The 10,589-nt window shown below is 36.3% G+C and overlaps 3 protein-coding genes across 3 annotated transcripts; 1 reads left to right on the top strand and 2 right to left on the bottom strand.

Moving 5' to 3' along the window:
• Positions 1 to 379: 379 nt before the first annotated feature.
• On the bottom strand, positions 380 to 2,731 carry LOC131802201 (transcription factor grauzone-like). Its single transcript, XM_059121857.1, has 2 exons — positions 2,284 to 2,731; positions 380 to 2,220 (listed from the first exon to the last, which is right to left on the bottom strand). Exons 1-2 carry the CDS (start codon positions 2,717 to 2,719, stop codon positions 449 to 451), a joined length of 2,208 nt encoding a protein of 735 aa, XP_058977840.1. The 5' UTR covers positions 2,720 to 2,731; the 3' UTR covers positions 380 to 448.
• A 1,061-nt stretch (positions 2,732 to 3,792) lies between these two features.
• Positions 3,793 to 6,269, bottom strand: LOC101899312 (transcription factor grauzone-like). The gene is made up of 2 exons (XM_005186942.4): positions 5,697 to 6,269; positions 3,793 to 5,633 (listed from the first exon to the last, which is right to left on the bottom strand). Exons 1-2 carry the CDS (start codon positions 6,130 to 6,132, stop codon positions 3,862 to 3,864), a joined length of 2,208 nt encoding a protein of 735 aa, XP_005186999.2. The 5' UTR covers positions 6,133 to 6,269; the 3' UTR covers positions 3,793 to 3,861.
• Positions 6,270 to 6,956: 687 nt separating this feature from the next.
• On the top strand, positions 6,957 to 8,652 carry LOC101900506 (mitochondrial fission process protein 1). Its single transcript, XM_011295662.3, has 3 exons — positions 6,957 to 7,320; positions 7,387 to 7,612; positions 8,185 to 8,652. Exons 1-3 carry the CDS (start codon positions 7,272 to 7,274, stop codon positions 8,360 to 8,362), a joined length of 453 nt encoding a protein of 150 aa, XP_011293964.1. The 5' UTR covers positions 6,957 to 7,271; the 3' UTR covers positions 8,363 to 8,652.
• The last annotated feature ends 1,937 nt before the right edge of the window (positions 8,653 to 10,589 follow it).

Here is a 10,589-nt window from a genome sequence, read left to right as displayed (position 1 = left end):
TTTAAAATTATTTCTTCAAGGACCAGAAGTGGGTTTTTAAAGTTCAAAGTGATTTTTGTTAAATTGTTTCCCCGAGAACGAAAGCCGAATTTTTATTATTATTATTATTTTTTTTTTTTTTGAAGGACCAAACATTATTTTTTAAAATACTTTTTTATGGACCAAATCTTGTGTTTTTTCATGACTTGAATACAAATATTTTTTCAAGGACCAGTAGTGGATTTTTTTAGTATTTTTGAAAGATTTTTTAGAACAATTTTTATGGAGCCATTGTGGATGTTAGAATATAATATGAGCAGAGTAATTTTTACAATTTTTTTTAAAGAACAACATAGACCATAAACATTTAAGCACCTGCTAATAAAAGACAAATTATAAATACATTTAATTTTTTTTATTATATACAAAATATACTTTTTCACAAGTACTTTTCATGTTAAATTAAAAACTAGACACCCTTTTCAATTTTACAATCCCCTTGCCGTTCACCACCGCTACTGCTGCTGCCATTACATGTTTTCATGTGACGCATTGAATCACGTTTCCGGGCAAAACGACGATCACAGTACGAGCACTTAAAGACATCGGGATCATTGTGGTAGCGTATGTGTTCCTCAAGATCATGACGACCAACAAATTTACACTCACAACATAATATGTAACACACCTGGGCGGGATGCCGCTGACGAAAATGCGTTTGTAGCAGAGTAAACGTTGAACACGACTCGTGACACTGTAAACATTCCAGTGTTGGCCGCCACTTGGCAATAATTTCATCGAGTTCTTTGATTGATTTCCTTTTATTTGGTGCTGCTGCGGCTGCTGCTTTTTCAATAGCGGTTTTTTTGGAATCTGCCTTAGGAATGCTACCATAATGCTGTTTTAGCATATGATTTTGTATTGTCGCCTTCTTCGAATAACGTTTGCCACACAGCTCACATTTGAAGGCCTTGTTACACAAATGTACTTCAATGTGTCGTTGTATTTTGGAGCGGGTAAAGAACTGTTTGTCACAACAGCGTACAAAGACTTTTTCAGTGGGATGCACATCCCCAAAGTGATCATGTAACAGCGTAAAATTGGGAAATGTTTCCTTACACAGCTCACATTCTAGGGTGGTCAACCACTGGCCAATGAAATCGTCACTTTCTTGCTGCGTAAATTTATCGGTATTGATTTCCAAATAGGAATTATCTTCCATGGACATAGAGTCTTGGTATATTATGCCACCATTGTTGTTTGCATTGTGTTCCATACGCCTGTGATAGTCCAAGGTATGGGGCATGGTAAAACAAGCATTACACAATTCACATTTGTATTTCCGTGGGTGGGTGTGGACCCGTAAATGATTTACAATGGTGGATTGTTGTTGCAGCCTAAAACCACAACACAGTATGTGACACTCTTCCGGGGAATGTTGTTGCTTAAAGTGTTCTTCCAAGAGGGTAAATGTGGGGAAAATATCCTTGCATATTACACATTCAATGTTGGGTAAATATTGTGATATAAATTCATCATTGTCCTCAATCTCGGCATAATTGGTCACCGATAATGTCTCGGCATTATCACAAACCGGAATGCTTTCCAAATTATTTATGTTATGCATTCTTTGCATGTGAGCTTGTAAATTACGTTTCCGATTGAAGCGTCTGGCGCATATTGTACATTTAAAGGCTTTGTAATCAATGTGCATACGTATGTGTTCCACAAGGTGACCACGCTTTTTAATCTTCAACTCGCAGCACTCTATGTAAAATTCTTCCTGACGATGTCGTTCTCTGAAATGCTCACGTAGGAGGGTATATGTGTCAAAGGTTTTTCGGCAATGTCTACATTCTAAATTAGACTTCCATTGGGCAATTATATTGTCCAGCTCTTCTTCGCGTTTACTTTTCAAGGGACGTGCCTGGGGTACTTTAACAAAGGCCGTCAAATCCACATCATCGATCCTTGGATCTGTGGTATTTTCTTGTATGTCCTTATCAACACTTTGTTTTCGACGTTTAGGTTTCGATAAACCCAAATCGGATGATTTGCATGCAGACAAATGGGCATGTGATTTACCTTCCGAAATGTCCAAAGAACTATTATTTTCCTGTTCATTGCCGTGTAAATTATTTTTCTTAGGCATAGGATATTCTCCATGTTGAGATTTAAGCATTTTCTCATCTGGGTTGACATTCATCACCGTGAAGCCTTTACCATTGAGGATTTCGTTGTCTAAAAAACAGATTAATTTAATAAAAAAACATCCTTTGTCCAACTATTTACATTCACACTCACCTGTCATAGTATCTGGATAGCTATAGTCAACTTCCTCCTTAACAATACCACCACCGCAATGCATACCCTCATGGCTCTTTTCATCGGCTTGCTCCTCTTCCACAACAGATTCATAGTACATGTCTTCAGATTCCACCTTTACTATTCCAGGATTGTAGAGATGAGTATCCTCCTCATGCCATTGCAGTCTTTCTAATTTGGTACGAGATTCCAGTACAGTGGTTTGAAAGCTATGGAACTCTTCGATATGTTGCCAACATGTCATACATAACATCTTCAAATGATGTTCCACATCAAATATTTTGGAATCGAAATATTCCACGGTAATTGAATACTTTTCATTGTGTTGTCCATAGTCGTCACAGAGATTTTCCAAATGTCCTGCACTGCTAGCGTTCAGGCACAAACGACACAGTTGAAGTTTTACATCGGCCATGGTGGTTGGGGATTTTTCAAAATCGGATTATCCTTTCTCTTTCCGTGCAGTAAATGATTTTCTTTGAAAATTTTGACATTTTGTGTGGGAGGTACCAGAAGGAGTGGACCGATATTGCCCATATCCGAACTCGATCTAAGTTTGACAATAATATTACGATGTACCAAGTTTGAATCAAATCGGATACTCCCTTCGAAAGTTATCGTGCCCAGCAGGCAGACAGACGGACGGACGGACATCGTTAGATCGACTCCAAATATCTTGAAACGGATTTGGCCCAAACAGACCTAGGGTCTTAAACTATTATTTCGATGAGGGTCGTTTAGGCCGTATCAAAAGATATATACCCTCTCTAGCCATATGGTCGAGGTTATATAAAAAAGGTCCAAAAAGTCGAATTTGTTGACTCGCGTAATGGTCAAAATATTCCTCGTATTTTTATCCGCAATATTGCCGAAGAAACTATATACCTGAATGAATTATGAATTCAGAGGAATCTTAATCCGAAAGTTTCCAAAAGTGTGGAAGAGGGGGAAACTTGGCACTCTTTTTAGGTTGCTTTGGGATGTAAACTTTGAGCCCTACTTTCAAAATCTGCTGAATTTCCGCCGTAATTATTGAAAAAAAATGGGAATTTGTCGCTGTGTGAGCAAATGGGAATTCCTTAATAATATGTTCTGATTAAATGTGGATGTTTAAAATTATTTCTTCAAGGACCAGAAGTGGGTTTTTAAAGTTCAAAGTGATTTTTGTTAAATTGTTTCCCCGAGAACGAAAGCCGAATTTTTATTATTATTATTATTTTTTTTTTTTTTGAAGGACCAAACATTATTTTTTAAAATACTTTTTTATGGACCAAATCTTGTGTTTTTTCATGACTTGAATACAAATATTTTTTCAAGGACCAGTAGTGGATTTTTTTAGTATTTTTGAAAGATTTTTTAGAACAATTTTTATGGAGCCATTGTGGATGTTAGAATATAATATGAGCAGAGTAATTTTTACAATTTTTTTTAAAGAACAACATAGACCATAAACATTTAAGCACCTGCTAATAAAAGACAAATTATAAATACATTTAATTTTTTTTATTATATACAAAATATACTTTTTCACAAGTACTTTTCATGTTAAATTAAAAACTAGACACCCTTTTCAATTTTACAATCCCCTTGCCGTTCACCACCGCTACTGCTGCTGCCATTACATGTTTTCATGTGACGCATTGAATCACGTTTCCGGGCAAAACGACGATCACAGTACGAGCACTTAAAGACATCGGGATCATTGTGGTAGCGTATGTGTTCCTCAAGATCATGACGACCAACAAATTTACACTCACAACATAATATGTAACACACCTGGGCGGGATGCCGCTGACGAAAATGCGTTTGTAGCAGAGTAAACGTTGAACACGACTCGTGACACTGTAAACATTCCAGTGTTGGCCGCCACTTGGCAATAATTTCATCGAGTTCTTTGATTGATTTCCTTTTATTTGGTGCTGCTGCGGCTGCTGCTTTTTCAATAGCGGTTTTTTTGGAATCTGCCTTAGGAATGCTACCATAATGCTGTTTTAGCATATGATTTTGTATTGTCGCCTTCTTCGAATAACGTTTGCCACACAGCTCACATTTGAAGGCCTTGTTACACAAATGTACTTCAATGTGTCGTTGTATTTTGGAGCGGGTAAAGAACTGTTTGTCACAACAGCGTACAAAGACTTTTTCAGTGGGATGCACATCCCCAAAGTGATCATGTAACAGCGTAAAATTGGGAAATGTTTCCTTACACAGCTCACATTCTAGGGTGGTCAACCACTGGCCAATGAAATCGTCACTTTCTTGCTGCGTAAATTTATCGGTATTGATTTCCAAATAGGAATTATCTTCCATGGACATAGAGTCTTGGTATATTATGCCACCATTGTTGTTTGCATTGTGTTCCATACGCCTGTGATAGTCCAAGGTATGGGGCATGGTAAAACAAGCATTACACAATTCACATTTGTATTTCCGTGGGTGGGTGTGGACCCGTAAATGATTTACAATGGTGGATTGTTGTTGCAGCCTAAAACCACAACACAGTATGTGACACTCTTCCGGGGAATGTTGTTGCTTAAAGTGTTCTTCCAAGAGGGTAAATGTGGGGAAAATATCCTTGCATATTACACATTCAATGTTGGGTAAATATTGTGATATAAATTCATCATTGTCCTCAATCTCGGCATAATTGGTCACCGATAATGTCTCGGCATTATCACAAACCGGAATGCTTTCCAAATTATTTATGTTATGCATTCTTTGCATGTGAGCTTGTAAATTACGTTTCCGATTGAAGCGTCTGGCGCATATTGTACATTTAAAGGCTTTGTAATCAATGTGCATACGTATGTGTTCCACAAGGTGACCACGCTTTTTAATCTTCAACTCGCAGCACTCTATGTAAAATTCTTCCTGACGATGTCGTTCTCTGAAATGCTCACGTAGGAGGGTATATGTGTCAAAGGTTTTTCGGCAATGTCTACATTCTAAATTAGACTTCCATTGGGCAATTATATTGTCCAGCTCTTCTTCGCGTTTACTTTTCAAGGGACGTGCCTGGGGTACTTTAACAAAGGCCGTCAAATCCACATCATCGATCCTTGGATCTGTGGTATTTTCTTGTATGTCCTTATCAACACTTTGTTTTCGACGTTTAGGTTTCGATAAACCCAAATCGGATGATTTGCATGCAGACAAATGGGCATGTGATTTACCTTCCGAAATGTCCAAAGAACTATTATTTTCCTGTTCATTGCCGTGTAAATTATTTTTCTTAGGCATAGGATATTCTCCATGTTGAGATTTAAGCATTTTCTCATCTGGGTTGACATTCATCACCGTGAAGCCTTTACCATTGAGGATTTCGTTGTCTAAAAAACAGATTAATTTAATAAAAAAACATCCTTTGTCCAACTATTTACATTCACACTCACCTGTCATAGTATCTGGATAGCTATAGTCAACTTCCTCCTTAACAATACCACCACCGCAATGCATACCCTCATGGCTCTTTTCATCGGCTTGCTCCTCTTCCACAACAGATTCATAGTACATGTCTTCAGATTCCACCTTTACTATTCCAGGATTGTAGAGATGAGTATCCTCCTCATGCCATTGCAGTCTTTCTAATTTGGTACGAGATTCCAGTACAGTGGTTTGAAAGCTATGGAACTCTTCGATATGTTGCCAACATGTCATACATAACATCTTCAAATGATGTTCCACATCAAATATTTTGGAATCGAAATATTCCACGGTAATTGAATACTTTTCATTGTGTTGTCCATAGTCGTCACAGAGATTTTCCAAATGTCCTGCACTGCTAGCGTTCAGGCACAAACGACACAGTTGAAGTTTTACATCGGCCATGGTGGTTGGGGATTTTTCCTTAACAAATTATTCACAAAATAAACACATTTTTATTTTTCCATGGTGTTCCAAGTGGGATAGACTTTTTCGTTTTTTATTCCGAAATGCACCTTCGATTATTATTATTTTTTTTTTGTTCGATACCAAATGTTATTCGATATTCGATGACACATAAATCATGTAAATGAGAGTGAAGAGAGCATTTTTGAGAGTTAGTCGCCAAGTAAGTGTCGTACACACCTATGGTCTGTTCCATAACTGCAAGAATGTAAAAGTTTTTACTACGATAACCGATTTTCCATTATGATATCAGAGAAAATTGCAAAACTAGTATATGCTTGCAGGTTCTGGAACAGACCGCTAATCATGGTACATGGTAGAAGAATGCAGGTAGATGCATAAATATGCATAAAATTCTTCAAAAATAAGTATATTTGTATATATTTTCTTACACGACGCCAATCGGAGGTTGTTATAATATTCATTTTTTTAAAAATTTTTACAAATTTTCGATTCCAAACTTGGTTTGACAGTTCATTGTCCCAGCAACTGTGTCGAAGCGTATACCTATATTCATCTACCATGTCATCGTAGAAGAATATAGGTAGATGTGTCTTTTGTACTGTGATTTCAATAAATCTAATAATAAGCTGTTGTAAATTTCATTTTTTTAACTTAACTTTCATTTCTCAATGCCAAGCAATAGTAATTATTGCTCAGTGTACATTTTCTCTCTGATAGCTACAATCGATGTTTACGTTTATCGATTATTGATAAACAGCTGACAATTTCTTGGCAAGGTGGGTTTATTTTTTTGAAAATCTCAGTGTATGAGGGGAACGCCAAACATAGCAAGCATGTGTAGAGCAGTATAAAATTAACAACAAAAACAAACACCAACACATTGTAATTGTAAATAACGCGTAACGGTCTATTACCAATTTTGGTTGTTCAAGTGCAACGAAAAAATATCGTTGCAACGGAAACGGAAGTGCAGAGAGTGCATAAATTCACCCAAACAAAGAGAGAGAACAGTAAACAATTGGCTGAAACCAAGTTTCTACATTGATTACTTTAAAAAATTACATAATAGACAAAAATAGCAATTGATAAAAGTTAAAAAAAAAAAACAATTTGCAATGGAAAAAGAGAAAGATTTATATCGTGAAACATGGGTGCGTTATTTGGGTAAGTTCTTGTGGAAATATAGTATTTGCTTCGTTTGATAATTAACACCTGTATGTTCGCTTACAGGTTATTGCAATGAAGTTGGTGAAGCATTCCGCCGTTTGGTGCCTTCTAAGGTGGTGACAGCCAGTTATGTGGTATCTACGGGTTATGTTTGTGCCGATACCATTGATAAATCCTACAAAGACTACAAACAGGGTTCCTCGGTTAAAAATGTTGCCATAACTGCAACTGATGTTTTCATTTGGCAAATATTGGCTTCGGTTGTAATACCCGGTTTTACTATAAATAGGTGGGTGAATACGTGTGGAGGGAAACCACAAAGCTCTATTAACAGAGTGTTTTTTGTGGTTATTTATGGAAATATTCTGACACTTTGATGCTAATTTGCAGTTGCAATGTTTTTGTTAACAAGTGGAATGTAATGCTTGATTGTACTGGATTATTAGCCATTGAAAAACTGACTATGTTTATACCCTCAGCCATATGACTAGAGAGGGTATATATCATTTGATACGGCCAAAACGTACATCATCGAAATAACGGTTTTAGACCCTAGGTCTCTTTGGTTCGGAAATAATATTACGATGTATCAAGTTTGAATAAAAACAGATATGCTCTTCGAGAGTTATCATGCGCACCAGACGGGCGGACGGACGGCCCAAAAAGACCTATGGTCTAAAATTATTATTTCGATGAAGCACGTTTTGGCCGTATCAAATGATACATACCCTATCTACCCATATGACTGAGGGTATAAAAAAATCTCAGTTTTGTTTAAAAAAAGTGCTATTGCCATTCCTTTAGATTTCCTGTTCCGTTGAAAATATTCACAAAATAAAATTTTCTCTTATTCCTTTCCAGAATCACCTACCTCAGTGGTCGTCTACTAAGGCAGGCTAATGTTAAAAAGGCCATAGCCAAATATTTACCAACAGCTTTCGGCTTGACGTCAATACCCTTCATTATACCACCAATTGATCACAGTGTGGACTATTTGATGGACAATACCTATAGAAAATTTGTCAAAAGAGCAACGTAGTGATAACTAAAACAATTCACAACCATGTCATCTAATTATAAAAAAACAATATCGAAGCTAAAAGAAAATAGAACACAGTTTTGTGTTCTCAATCCTAACGAGATGGTGCCAAACTGAATGGAGCTGGAAGAGAAAAACGTACAATAAGCAATATTAATGATAATTAGTACAATATTACTAAATAATTTAGTAAATACACTGTATAGTTTTGTTAAATTTAGTACTTTTGAAAAATGCAATTTAAATAAAAAGTACAAATATTTATTTGAAAAGAAGATAAGACATTTTTGAACAAAAATTTACTTTTGGTATTTATTATTTTGTTGCGGTGAATAAGGGAGGTTTGATTTAGATGATTCCATTGTAAGAAATTTTATAGTATACTGGATAAGCGGAAAATCATGTCTACAAAAGAGCGGAACACGTTTACTTCCGGAACAGAGAAGTAATCGTCTCAATTAAAATTTAAATAAATTATGAGGTGTATTTAAGGATACCTAACATGTAGGAATCATGTTCACAGTCTGGTGGATCATAGGAAGGTGATCAGAGTAAATCCCAGAGGGCTTCATATTATAAACTTCACAGTCACGAAGAATTCAAAGGATTACTAACATTTTTATAACTTCAGCCATATGGCTACAGAGGGTATATATCATTTGATGACGCCAAAACGTGCCTCATAGAAATAACAGTTTCAGACACTAGGTCTCTTTATACCAAATCCGTTTCTGAACATTTGGAGTCGATCTAGCGATGTCCGTCCGTCCATCTGTCTATTTGTCTGGCTTGATGGTGAGCACGATAAGTCTCAAAGGGAGTATCCGATGTGGTCCAAACTTGGTACATCGTAATATTTTTGTCAAATTTAGATCGAGTTCGGAGATGGGTAATATCGGTGCACCTCTTCTGGTACCTCATCCACAAAATGTCGAAATTTTCAAAGAAAATATTTTATTGCACAGAAAGAGGAAGGATGATCCGATTTTGTTCCAATTTTGCGAATCCTTATATTTGCATCAGTGCTAGGTCAGGTGCGAACTACCTATCCCACAAAAAGGTCAAAACTTTGAATATCTATAACTCTTAAAAGGTGATGTTATTATCCGCTTGTCTTCAAATTCCACAGATCATTATATTTTTATTAACCCAAGGTCTGGTGTGAACATGGGATATATCGGTCCACTCCATCTGATACCTCCCCCACAAAGGGTAAAATAAATTAACATCCGATTCGATTCACGCCTGGCACATCGCAATATGTCCATCAACACAAGATCTGTTATAAATATGGTACAGAACGGATCATTCCTTGTGGTACCTCCCACACAAGGGTCGAAGTTTTGAATAACTAAAACAAGCATAAAATCCGAAATCAGCATCCGGTTCTCTTCAAATTTCACACATACTATTATTTCTACTAACTTAAAATGTGATGTGAAGATGGAATATATCGGTCCACTCCTTGTGGTACCTCCCCCACAAATGGTCAACATTTTGAGTATCCATGAAGCTCATAAAACGGGAAATTAATATCAAATTCCATTCAGACTTGGTACATCTCAGTATTTCGATCAACGCAAGATATGTTATAGAGATGGTAGAGATCCTCGGGTACCTCTCCCACATAGGATTTTGAAAAACAAACGCTCAAAAAATCGAAATGTTCAAATTTCAAACATTCAAATATTTTTTGCTAACGCAAGATCTGATAATTATCTGCAAACCCCTTCTGTTACCTACCCACAAAGAGACAAAATTTTCAATACTGCCGCAAAAATTCGGCGAATCTTTACAACTTGCTATATCTAAACATGTCTCTTAACCAGAAATCTGATTTGAATATATAATTTATGGAAATTTATTATTTATTAATTTATTGTCCGTATTAGTTGAGGTATGAAAATGAAATACTTCTGTCCGCTTTATCTCTTACCTCACACATATTTCAACATTTTCAAAAAATTTGCACATATCACATATAAATTTTAGGAAGTGGTCGATAGAGTCTGGCATGTTGTAATATTTTTATCAGTTTCAGGTCAGATACAAAATGGTCAATATTGCCCATTTTGCTTCGAAACCTCCCCCATAAAGGGTCAATAGTTAGAATAATCATAACTCAAGGCTGGGGGTATACATCTGTCGGCAAACCCGACTGATACTACTTTACTTGTTTTCATTATATTTCCAAAACTCCTTTTGATTTACATATTTCGGATAAAAC

This window comes from Musca domestica, unplaced genomic scaffold (genome assembly GCF_030504385.1).
Source record: "Musca domestica strain aabys unplaced genomic scaffold, Musca_domestica.polishedcontigs.V.1.1 2, whole genome shotgun sequence".
In the NCBI taxonomy this organism is placed as follows: Eukaryota; Metazoa; Arthropoda; class Insecta; order Diptera; family Muscidae; genus Musca; species Musca domestica.
This window is presented reverse-complemented; position numbering and strand designations above follow the sequence as displayed.